Below are 13,012 nucleotides of genomic sequence, written 5' to 3'. Positions count from 1 at the left end.
ATAAATTAATTATGAAGGGCGTGGCATTGAAATACAAATGCAAACCACTTTATTTAAGTCACCGACTTTAAGGATTTTGATTTGTTATTAATCATGCCTAAATTATACATATATAGATTTATTATTGGATAGCTCATAGTTATACCCCAATCTCCCACTTCAAATAACAATAAAAATAATTTAAAAAGAAAAAGAAAAACCGACCCAAATTTGAATAATAGTAATTCTTTCATATTAATTCCCTTTTTCTTTAATTTATAGTCCATCATTTTGGTCAAACATATCATATTATAATGTCATTTTGTGAGACTTGATGTCTAAGTAATTCTTTCCATGACAAATGAAATAATGTAATTGTCAACAATATGAAATCTTCTTCCTCATTTTCTTCTTCACACATTATGCAAACTTTGAATCATTTCTGTTTTCCTAATTTCTTTCCACAAATGATTGGTTTTTGTAATTTTCTTATTTTTATTTTAACTAAATTCATGAAAAGACTGATTAATATATACAGATACAAACACCATATGGATCTTACGATCTTAAACTCCAAATAACATATAGAATAATGTTAAAGAAAAAAACCAACAACATAACAATGATAATGTATTTTTTCACTGATTACATATTTATACTTTCTCTACAAGTTAGGCCACCCACCAAATACAAGAAAAGAATATTCCCTAGAATTTGTGTTTTCCAAATGCCAAAATTTACTCGTAAAGTAACAGCATGCAACGTCGTCATTTTGTATATATGTAATGTTTCTAAAGAAAAAAAAGAAAAGAAAAGGTCCGTAAGGCAAAGAAAGAAAGGTCCCTTCAAAAGTCATTTGGCCTTTTATGTCCCTCAAAGGTCACTGTCTACATCCTCCTCGAACTTATCCTTACCATCGTCTGTGTGTAAGCCATATATTTAAATTACAATCGTCCAACACTCACCGTCCGATGAAGAATGTAGGGTCTAGATTGAAGAAAGGGTCCCATGGATTTTAATATAGATCTGATTGTGGGGAATCTTCAACAATGCAAGATTCTTGAGGTTGTGTTGTGGGTCACCTCTATTTTTTCTACAAAAGATAATCTAATAAATTCTAGGGACTAAAGAATATTCTAAATTAATTAATTAGACCAAATAAAAAGGATATTATGAAAACCATTGTGGAATATTCGGACTAAGGAGCGATCACATCATTATCAAAACCACTAATACTAAGATGCTGTTTTGGAAATTTCATCTTTGCTTAATTGTGTCAAGGTGGCATTGTTATTTATTAATTCACCCTTAAGAAGAAGGGCATATTCCTTAATCCTTTCCACTCGCTCGCTTCTCTTTGGAAGTACCACTCGTTTCCACTAATGAAAGGCTAACCATATTAAAAATAAGAAAAGAAAAACAATATTTTTATAGAAGATTGTTAAAGTTGTTTGTCGTTTTAAAAATGGGTGAAGAATTAGAATCTCTATTCTTCATTGTCGATATTCAAATCTATTAAATTGTGTTTAATTTCATTTAGGATGTCGATTATAAATGTGAGATTTAAATGTTAACGATAAATGCAATATGTCAATTCTATAATATTATGCGTTGTATAGATGAATTTATTTAAAAAAACATAGAACATGCATCCTTAAATGTAAAAACAAAATTTATTTTTTAAAGTAAAAAATGAAATTAAATTGATTATAAAAAATTATGGTAAAAAACAAAATTATTAAAAATATTAATATAAAATTTAACTATATTTTATAAATATTTTGATTTAATTTAGAAATGTTAGTTTAGTTTTTATTAAAATTTGTGGATATTGCGTTTGGTCGTTTGGACCTTTTGAGAAGACACCACATTTATAAAACCAAAACAAACCTTTTTCTTTTTCTTTACTTTTCCTTCCACTCCACTTCTAAATCATATTCAAAATATAATATCATCGATTCACCAATTTAATTATTTCTTAGTATCAAAAGTTATTATTTTGACAATGACTTGAGTGAGAATCACAAACACCTTTTCTTATCTTTATATTTTTATTTTTCTTCAAAACATGAATGTTGTTGATTAAAGTTTTTCCATCCTAAATTTAATGCACATTTGTTACTTTCAAAGTTAGAAATTTCATTCTTCCAAGAGGAAGAGGAAAATTCTGTTTATTATCCTTTTATAAAAATCATTACATGGTTCATGCACGTTTTGACCTTATCACAAAAATATATATTTGAAAAATATACATAAAAAATTGCTTGACTTCAAAAGTATTTAAAAATAATTTATAAGATTTTCTTGGATTCACCTATTCTAAAGTATATATTTTAATCTACTTACCAACCTTTTATATATATTTTTTTTCAGTTATCTAACAGCTTCCATGTGAAAATACTAAGAGTAATAACATTTGACTTGTGAATTTTAAAATATCAACTACATATGGCATGAGTCAAGAAGATTATCACAAAGAAATACATAATTCAATACAAATTAAACCAATTAAATCTATCTTATCTTATCGAATGGCTTAAATTGTTATTATTTTTCTCATAAAAGGTAATCATGTTATAGTTGTAGACCCTAACTATAACAATATGAAGAATACATGATAATTTAATTAATTATTATAAAATTAAAATGATTCTATCTTGTGAACCAATCATTTTTGGGTAAAATATAATATTAAAGTAAGATTAAATTTCTTTCCAATTATTTTCTGTTTATACAGAGAATATTAAATAAATCTAAATGAATGGGTCCAAAATTTAGGTGAGATATTTTTTTTCACTTTTAGAATTTTCTCTCAAGTTAAAAAATATCTCACTTTTTCTAAGAGCAAAAACCAAATCAAAGTCTTTAAATTGTCTCCTACTTCAATGAAAAGATAATATTTTCTTTTAGCAAGAAATCTGTATTTGTCGAGGAAAAGTCTTACTTTCTTTTCTTCTTAATGTCACGTTCTAAAATATCAATAAGAGGATGAAAAAAAATTAGAACACATTTGAGAATGTATTTTTTTTATTTTTTTTAATTTCAAATTAGTATATTTTATTTTCATGTCTTCAAATAAATTCTTAGCAAAATTTTAAAATAAAAGTTGAAGTAAGAGAACAAAACGTTACTCAACTGATCATTAGCATGCAATTGATAATTGATAATAGCAAATATTTTCTTTATACAATGAACAAAATACAATTCTAATATTTGTTTTTATTTTCCATTTTAAAATAAAAAACCAAAAACAAAACCCATATTTAACAATAAATAAAATAATTTAAATGACTATTACCAAATAAGGCAGTATTGAAATGTGAATTAAAGTTTAGATAAAGATGAAGAAATAGTTTGACTATTCAAACATGTGTACCACACGTGTGAAGAGTTTAATAGAAGGCCAAAAACCATTATGACTAATTTAGAAAGAAAAAAAATTTGAACGCATTTTAGATTGCATATGAAAATGTTGTATTTTATTTTATATGTATAAAGAAAATGAAGTACATAAAGATATACGTGCCTAAATATTATTTGATTAATTATGATTGTATTCTTTATGTTTAAAAATATGTAATATACATAGAAATAGATTAAAAAACATTAAGAATTTTCAAGTGGGTGAAAAATATGAAATGAAAAGGGATGAAGCCATAAAGGAATGTTAGATTAGGTCAAATTACAACACTATGACTCCATAATTTCTCTCTTGAACAAAATAGTAAAGTTAGAAAAAGAAGAAGATGACATTATATCTCAACATATTTTAATGTCGGTTGAATTTACATATACATATACATACATATATATAAATAAAAGTATTATTTGAGATTATTAATGCCTAAATTGAAAGGGTGTTGTTAATTAATTAAACGTTAATCCTATATATTCTGTAAATTTCTTCACTTTTAGAATAGTGAGAAAAAACCCACCAATCTCTCTCATAGTAGAGAGAAAAATGACAACATTTAGCAATAGAAGTGATACATAGATTAGATATATAGATAAATATGACCCATTTAATTCTCTTTCTTTTTATAGATGTATAGATAATATCAACTTTTATTTTTGTTTTTTGATGGTGGGTTTAGTGGGATGTTAATTTTTATGTGAAGAAGTAAGTAATAAGTTGGAAATCTTGTCTTAAAAGAAAAGATAAAAGATATCAATCTATAAGCTTTTAAATTTTAGACTTTTCAACTAACCACTTTCCTTTATATTCCAACCTCTATGTATATTCATCTTTTATTCAAATTCTAACACTTATATTCAAAAGTGTGAAATTTAGCATAGTTTAGTTGGTGATTCAAATTTTCTACCTATTTAAAAAAGTTATTATATTAAAAATGAAATAACAACTATCAAAACTACTCTTGAACAATTTGATAAATAATCTTTATAGATAACTATTTGATCTCAGAGCTAATTTTTGCATTTATTTTAAATTTAAATATATATCTTTTTCAATTCCTTACTGTAATTTCCATTTCTATGAAATAAAAAAGTTGAAAATTCTTACCTAAACACAAATTTACAAATTTCTACTTAGTTTTTGAAAATATTGAAATATGATGATGTGTTTATAGGCCTGGTATCTTAAAGACTAGAAAACAACTTTAGTTTTAGATTTTGTAGTGTCTGTTTTATCACTAATTCAAAAAAAAAAATGTATTTGAATTAATTAGCAAATTCTTAAAAGTTAAAAATTAAAAAATTAAAACAAAAAATCATTATGAAAACAGAAAAGATTGATAGCAATTAAATAAATTTATCCTTACTCCAACCATCATTGAATTTTCAAGAATTATACAATTAATTAAAGAAAGTGTTTGAAAACAGGAAGGTCTTGTGATTCTTCTAAGAAAAATCCAATAATGTATAAAGAAATTTGAGTAATCTTGTGGTAAGACAATTCTTCCCAACAATATATTTATTAATCTTACGAGCTAGATAAGATTTTCATTTCTGACTTATATATATATATATATATAATTAAATCTGTCATATTCATAAAACTACTAAGTATCACCCATTTATTTGTTTCCAAACACCAATTTATGAAGATTTCATTAAAATTAAAATCCTGTGGTCTAGTGTAGTTAAATGAGTAATATATAATTGATAATGCAATAATTTGTTTGGATTGATAGAGTAAGAGAGGAGTTGGAAAGGACAAAGAATATGATTCCGTAAATCCAAAAATGGGTGCCCAACTTCACGTGAACATCTTATGTATATCACATGCCTTTATCAAATAACTTGATTGTACTTTACAAAATTTTGTTCCAACCCTTTTACAATAATTTTAATCAACAAAATTTCTATGTCGCCGATCGCGAATTCGGCGAATTTGTGGTGGTGTGAGTGCAAGAAGATGTGGCCGGCGAATTTGAATGAACCATTCCCCCGCTGCTCTGGCTCGCCTTCCCTCCTACCAACGTCGCCACCGGAGCATAAATCCCATTTCTCCCTTTCTCTGTTGTTGCCACCGTGTATTTCGGTGGAGGTGGTGGTGGAACCCATATGCTTCCCACCACCACGAATTGCTGGTGCGCCGATGAGCTCCCGCTGTCTTGCATTGCTGTATTTGTTGGCCTTCTTGAGTGCAATCGGTACTTCTGCCAGATTATATTAACAATATGAAAACCAAACTTTTGATTTAAATTAACAAAAAAGGAATGATTAATATCGATATGAACCTGTAAATGACTTTTGACTTCATCGTTAGTGAGTCCATCCACCTTCATTAACTCCCTGATTTGTTTTGGTGTGGCAACTGTGATTGAACAAATTAGAACAGTTTATTTAAAAAATAAGATAAAAATTGAAGAAAGATTTTAGATTTTTTGGTACCATGAGGACCGCCAAGTTGTTGAAGGGCGTGAACGAATCGCCGGTGTAATTCTGACGACCAGCACCGCCTCTGTTTTCTTTGGGTCTGAGATTCCTTATCTTCTCGTTTAGCAGTTCCTCCGCCACATTTAGAAGCGGTTCCCGCCGTCGAACTTGTTGTCGTTTCCGGAATTGAAATTGTTGTCGCCTCCGGAAATGAAGAACCCGCCGTCCTACCGACTACCACCGCCGACTCTGTTTTCAATGGAGTTGTTTTTTCAAATGGTTGAAAAGCACCGCCACCGCCATTATTTTTTACCTCAACAACCTCCTTAGCAACATCCTATCAAAAAAAAAAAAGAAGAAGAAGAAAACTCACATACTCTCCCTGAAAATTCTCGTTCATTGTTTCCTATGCTATAAACAGAGCAAAACAGATTAATGATGATGAATTCTTACCTCTGTAAGAGGAGGATCTGGCGATTGATTCCAAAGCTGAGCCGATTTGAGCCAATCCGATCGACCCAATTCAATCTTCCCCGGTTTTGATTGTTCGTCTTCTTCAATTTCAAAATGAGAATTCACACAAGGTTTGTTAATAGGAATAAACTCCTCCAAAACAGGGCGATCGCTTGATGTATGCTCAGAGCTCTCCGTCGACACCCCAGACAACTGCTGCCGGCAAGAATCAATAGCTATAAAAAAGAAAAGCCACAAAATTAAATTAAACAAAAAACGAGAAAAAAAAAATGAAGAACAATCCGAAAAACTCCATAACTTGCGGTGAAGTTACCTCTAGTGACGAGCTCCAAACAGAGGGGAAGTTCTCGCTGGAAGACTTGAATTTTTTGGCGTTCTCGATCCAAAGCATCAGCATAGTTACTCAAATCCATTCCAACACGAATATCCAGAAAAGTGTGGACAAAATCCATAGGTGAATTTGGAAAAAGAAAAGGAATAAAAGGGTTTATTTAAGGAAGAAAAGGGTGAGTTGGATGGAAATAGAACATAGAAAAATCCGAAGTAAGCCAATGAGAAAGAACTGGAAAGGCGAATAATGGAATCTGTAGAATCAAGAAAAGGAATAAACTTCTTTAAAGACAATAATAAGAGAGGAGATGAAGAAGAGAGAATGAATATTATAGATTAATGGAGGTTTTGAGAGAGAGAGAAGAAATCAATGGAGGATTCTAGAGAGAGAGAGATGGGATTGGTCGAAGTCGTGGCGTCGCATACAAAATCGAATCTTTTTGATTGGAGGTTTTGAAGAGAGAAAGGTTTGAATATTCGTATAATTTAATCTTCATTTTTGCTCTATTTATCTGTGGGCTGTTAATGACGTCATTAATCTTTCACAACTTTTTATTTTACTAATAGATAAGATCGAATACTCTATTTATTGACTCACCAAACCTAACCTTTTTTTGTTTTTATTTACTTTCCAGAATTTCATTTAAAACAACAATAAAACTATATTTACAGATAATGGGTATTGCATCAAATCTATTTTCCTATCTTATTCAATAATTAATTACTGAATTACAACAATAGAAAATTCATTCATTCATTCATTTTGTTTCTTTCAAACTAATGTGATATGTAAACTACTCCACAAACTAACACGCTTTCGGGTTTAATAATTACGTAACTTATCAATTTAATTCCTCCAATTTTATTAGGGTACCATAAATTTATTTTTTATTCCATTCTTTTCTACTCATTACTTTATTCTATGCAAATACACATTCAAATAAATTTTTTATGATTTATGAAAAAATAAAATAAAGATGGTTTTTTTTTCTTTTCAAATATGTGTTTGGTTAGACATTTTGAAATTAGATTAAAATTTAAAGACGGTTTTAACGTGATTTATTAGGTTTATAAATAATAAAACCAACCATTCTATCAACTAAATAATAGTTTGACTGTAAATTACTATTAATTAATTTATGAAATTGTTTGTGTACTAATTTATTCTCAGATAATTACTATATTAATGGCAATTTTATGTTGTAATTTACCATACATCTTCTAACATAAAAAATTATTTAAAAATTGCTCTATTGCGATCATAAAATTGGAAGACAGATTCTTAAAATATAATATCTAGATTGTAAATTTAAATGCATAAAATACAAATTTAAATTGTCAACTAAACATATATTATATTTTAAAAGTTTGTACAATGATAGTATTTTTTTCTTTTTTCTCTAAATTGTTTAGTTTTTACCATAACCCTAATTGAATTAATATATGTGGCTCACTCTTGAAATCTGTTTGTATTAACATGGATATGCATACAAGTTTACGTGCAGAATGAAATTTTTATTTAAAACGTCACACAAGTAAAGAATTAGATTAAATATCAAATTGAGTTAAATTAGCTATTCAATCAAAATTAAAAATATGGATAACCATATAATTAATAATATTATATACATCAATTAGCGAACATACCATGGCCTTTTAGCTACCAACTTATTGGCAACATCGTTACAAATACGATAGATAATAATATAAAAGGCTTGCATGGGGTTTTTGTGACGTTAAATTGAAAGATTGAAATAAAATATGATGTGGTGTTAAATTGATTTGTGGTGTTCATCTTAATTTGTTTAAACAAACAAACAAATAAGAAAATTGATTTACACCAACACCAACCAAAATGGACATTTGTGAGTATATAATTATCAATGGCGGTTCGAATTTAATTAACTATAACATCATATCCAACAAAATCGACATCTCATCAAATAGCCAAAGTGTGTTACGAAAATTATGTTGATTAGTTTACAAGATTTCCTTTTTTCACACATTTCTAATTTCTACAAGTATTTAATATGGAATCTGACAATAGAATCTAATGGTTATTTCTTTCTACATTTTTTTTAATAAAGTTTACTTTAATTAATTAGTGCATTGCATTCATAACGAAGAATAAAGTTGGGTGTGGTACTTGCAACTATTCATCTAAATGTATGTTGCAGTACAAAAAATGATCAAGTTTGTACAAATTTCATTAACTTTGTACTTCTATTGTACTCTACATCTCATAGTTCATATCCAACATTAAATATATGAGTTATTGTAAAAGAATTATTATTTATTGTGGATTCAGATATCAATACAACGAGATGGGTTTGAAATAATTGAAATGAAAATGGAAACTATACTTAATGTTGTTGCTATATTCTTGGGGGAAGAATAATCTTTCAATTTTAGTCATCTTGTAATGTATCTTCATCAACTATGATATCGAATTGTTTTTGCCAAAATCGAGATCGAGTTGTGGTTTTACGTGTTCTTATTTTTATAATGTTGGGCCGGCCCGGTGAGGCTTTTCGGAGAATAGCCCATTTAATCCAGCTTTCAATTTATAATGGGCTTCCGGTAGAAAATGAAATGGGCCTTCAAATGAGTTTCAATTAGGCCCATCTTTCTACGGTTCTCTTTAATTAAACATCTCTTTTTCTCTCTATTCAAATTATTATCCTTTGTAGTAGGTCACTTTTTTCTTTATTATATTTGCAAAAATTAGTAACTACAGTAAAGAAAAGGATCATATTACATCAAATTAAATTGACATTGACATTAACGTAGTAAAGTGACAAAGTAAATTCAAAGCTTTTTTTTTTTCTTAATAAAGACAAAGTAGTATACATAAAGTAGTTTTAAAAAAAAACGACTAAGTCCACTTTGCCAATTATTCTATAAATTTACTTCCAAAAATTGGCATAGCTTAAATAATTAAATTTACCTATTAATTTTAATTTAAAAAATTAGAAAGCTGTATAGACTCACAAAATTTAACCCCCCCCAAAAAAAAAAAAAAAATTAGTATTGTTTTCCTAATTTTAATAAAATCGACGAAAACTTGATTTGATTTCAATTACTTCCAACACATTCATTTAATAGAGAGATTTAATAAAAGAATTTGTAAACAATGGAAACCATATATGTATTGAAACATAGAAAACAATGAACATAGGAAGTCATATATTGTGTGGTTGGTGATTTTTATCCGTACGTCATAGCTACTATATAACATATTCAATTCAACAATTCACACACAGAGAGAATAGTTGGCATGTGTCATTTTCACAAATTAATCAAAATCATATGTTATATTTTTTAGAGACATAATTAGATTTAGTTTATAAAATATTTTTAAAAATGTTAATATAAGTGTAAGAAAAGCGTTTGTAAACCCTCAATCCAAATGATTTAAAATCTAAAGTATGTTTATAATAACAAATAATAATGGTAATGAATGAGTTTAAATTTAGGTAGATAATCAAATTGTGGTATTAAATTCGTAACAATAATTGAAAGTTTGAATAATGTTTTTATATTTTTCCACAAATGATTTAAAAGAGAGGAGAAAAAATTGAAGAGTTTGAATGTGGAAAAGTGGTCCAATTTACAAAATTTGGATGAAAGAGTGAACGCGGTTTTGCAAGAGGGCAAGGATGTGATTGAGAGTGAATTTGTCACTTTGCTACAACTTGGTTTTTATTTTATTTTTTGTTATTTATTTTTTAATATATGCATAATATTATTACTGCTTTTACAATTATTTCAAAGGAAAAAAAGAAATGTAATTGATTCTTTTTATTCAACTTGTACAATTTCAATTACAATAATCCTCATTTTAATTACCCTTTTTCAATCTCTTGATACCTCTCTAATATTCCATTTTATTTCCTATTATTCTTTCCATACCTCTTTTCTCTTTTTTTTGTCCTTTTTTAAAATAGGAATAATATGGCATGATTTTATACCATAGAATGATATTTTTTTAAATCTTCCAAAATTAGAAAGACAATAATAATAACATAAAACATCATAATCTGTGGAAAAAAAGAAAGAATTGGAAATCATTGATATACATCGGAATAGACATTACATTCAAAAGGGAAATTTTGAAAAATAAATTTCTTAAGAAATATTAGGATGTAGATTAATTCTCAAAACCTTTTCCTACCAAACTATATTAATGATGGGAAAAAAAAAAAGAGATAGTAAATCAAAATCTGCTTGCATGATATGATTATATAAACTATATAAAGATATAATATTTAGATTTGCCATATCAATAACAACTTGATTAGTAGATTTTGTCACACACACTCCAACCCTAACTTTTTGTTTTTATTTTAAATCTGCAACTCTAATATTATTTTTGGAGAAAAAGCTAGAAAATAAATAAATAAATAATCAAACAAGTAGGTTTAATTTCGTATATATAGAATTAACCTAAAAATTCAAACTTTTTAATTCGTCTAGAAATTTCTCTCTTTTTTACAATTAATTATCTTCTCTCTCTCTTTTCTTTCCACCTCATTCTTCATCAAGAAATTAACATGTAAAAGAAGAAAAAAGAAAAAAAAAGGGGGGGGAGGGGGGGAAATATGTACGTTACAATGCTCCCACAACCCTTTGTTTTTTGGTACATTGTAAAGTGAGAAATTCCAATTCTCTCCTTCTCTTCTCACTACACCCACTATTGGGCGAAACTTTGATAATGTCAACTCCAAACAGTCTGAACGTCTGAACCGGGTTGATAGCGGACCCGGTTGTGGTAGAAGGTTTTCGTGCCTTCCATTCAATGTAAAGCTGTTTGTCTTGTCCGGTTGATTTCAAGAAGCTAACAATGTCACCGGCTTTCAAATTCTTTTCTTTCACGAACCGGCTCCATCCTTTCGTCAACACATAGCTTTGGCTACTATTCCAATATGAGTACCTGAACCGCCATACTTTCCCTCCTCCATCTTCAAAGTTCAACAATAGACCTTTGGAGGAAGCGGTCGAACCGGTTTGTAAAGGGAAATTCTTTTCCGCGTGTTGTTTTGGAATGACCAAACGGTTTAACTTCCCCACATCGCTTGGAGTTACGGCTTTTTCAAATAAAAGTTCCCGAGCGGTTTCCGGATCATCATCGGAACCGGATAGGAAACGGTTTTGTTTACGATCGGAACCGGATAACCCAGCGTTTCGTTTGCTTTGGTGGAGTTCATCTAAATAAGTATGCTTACGTAACATGTCGACGATCTCCGCCTTGGAATGGGAGTTGAGGAAAGCGGAAACGATGTCGTCTTCTTCACCACCGCCGTGTGTTAACGGCTTGAAATTAGTAACAGCGTCACGGCCACGGAAACGTTGAGCAGCGACGTCGTAAGCACGTGCTGCTTCATCCTCTTCGTTGAAAGTACCCAGCCATACTCTTTGATGCTTCTCGTAAATCTGAGCCCCCCATCGGCCGTTGGGCTGTGGTACCACTCCTTTGTAACGGGAAGATGGTAATTTGCGTGACTCCGCTTCAACTCCACCGCCGCTGGAGTCGGAATCCAGAACGACACTGGTGACGCCACTTCCGACGCGGCAGAGACTGGTGTCCGGCGGTGGAGATTTAGATTCGGTGGAAGTTGTTTCGTCGATGCAAATTCCGTCCATATCTTTGGAAATTTAAAGAGAGATAACGCAAAAAGGAAAACAAAATGAAAGGGAAAAGGGTGAGATTATGGGAATGAACTGGAAAGGCGTCGATTTATATAGGGAGGGTGGACTTTATAATTTAATTTTTTTCGGAAGTCTACGTTTTTTTTTAAAAAAAAATATTTATATAAAAAAAGACCCAATTAGAAACGCATATTTAGAAGATGATGGAATTATAAAAGAAAAATGGAAAGAAAAAAAAAGGGTCAACTCTAGGAGGATGAGAGAGAGGTGGGGTCCATTAAAAACAAGTTGATGGGGTTCACATGACCCTGGACCGTGTTTTCTTTAAGTTCATCCCCCCTGAATTTTGCTGCTTCTCTTTTTCTCTTTTAATAATTAATTACTTCAAAAAAAAAAAGAGAGAGAGAGAAATTTCTCCATGTGGAATGTATCTTATCTGATACTGCTGCTGCTGATGCCTGATTCTTGTTGATCATCATCTTTCATCAATATCTGCTTCTATTATTTGCTGTTTGTTTTGTTAGTACCAATCAGAATCTTTACCTCTTTTTAACCCTTTTCTTTTTTCTATTTATTACCTTTTTTAAAAAAAACAATAACAAAATCACCCCCCCCCCCAGAAGGAATTTGGAATGAGAAATGAAAATTTCCTGTTATGGTATAAATTTGTAAAAAGGAAAAATAAGAAAATGGGAAGAGTCCAAGTGTCGGTACCAGAAGGTACTATTTTTAATTAATT

The 13,012-nt window shown here is 29.5% G+C and overlaps 2 protein-coding genes across 2 annotated transcripts; both read right to left on the bottom strand.

Annotated features, from left to right (window-relative positions):
• Nucleotides 1–5,164: 5,164 nt before the first annotated feature.
• Nucleotides 5,165–7,087, bottom strand: LOC101203539 (transcription factor HHO2). The gene is made up of 5 exons (XM_004135064.3): nucleotides 6,608–7,087; nucleotides 6,274–6,509; nucleotides 5,836–6,157; nucleotides 5,682–5,758; nucleotides 5,165–5,600 (listed from the first exon to the last, which is right to left on the bottom strand). Exons 1-5 carry the CDS (start codon nucleotides 6,744–6,746, stop codon nucleotides 5,304–5,306), a joined length of 1,071 nt encoding a protein of 356 aa, XP_004135112.1. The 5' UTR covers nucleotides 6,747–7,087; the 3' UTR covers nucleotides 5,165–5,303.
• A 3,937-nt stretch (nucleotides 7,088–11,024) lies between these two features.
• Nucleotides 11,025–12,360, bottom strand: LOC101203784 (AP2/ERF and B3 domain-containing transcription repressor RAV2). The gene has a single exon (XM_004135065.3). The coding sequence runs from the start codon at nucleotides 12,265–12,267 to the stop codon at nucleotides 11,233–11,235; it is 1,035 nt and encodes a 344-aa protein (XP_004135113.1). The 5' UTR covers nucleotides 12,268–12,360; the 3' UTR covers nucleotides 11,025–11,232.
• Between the last annotated feature and the right edge of the window lie 652 nt (nucleotides 12,361–13,012).

The sequence above is a fragment of the Cucumis sativus genome, chromosome 5 (genome assembly GCF_000004075.3).
Source record: "Cucumis sativus cultivar 9930 chromosome 5, Cucumber_9930_V3, whole genome shotgun sequence".
NCBI classification, from domain to species: domain Eukaryota; kingdom Viridiplantae; phylum Streptophyta; class Magnoliopsida; order Cucurbitales; family Cucurbitaceae; genus Cucumis; species Cucumis sativus.
This window is presented reverse-complemented; position numbering and strand designations above follow the sequence as displayed.

Coding starts and splice junctions, on each gene's coding strand:
- LOC101203539 (XM_004135064.3), bottom strand. CDS start 6,746: ATGGATTTTGTCCACACTTTTCTGGATATTCGTGTTGGAATGGATTTG. Junction 6,158..6,273: donor CAGATCCTCCTCTTACAGAG/GTAAGAATTCAT, acceptor TTTTTTTGATAG/GATGTTGCTAAGGAGGTTGT. Junction 5,601..5,681: donor AAGTCAAAAGTCATTTACAG/GTTCATATCGAT, acceptor ATAATCTGGCAG/AAGTACCGATTGCACTCAAG.
- LOC101203784 (XM_004135065.3), bottom strand. CDS start 12,267: ATGGACGGAATTTGCATCGACGAAACAACTTCCACCGAATCTAAATCT.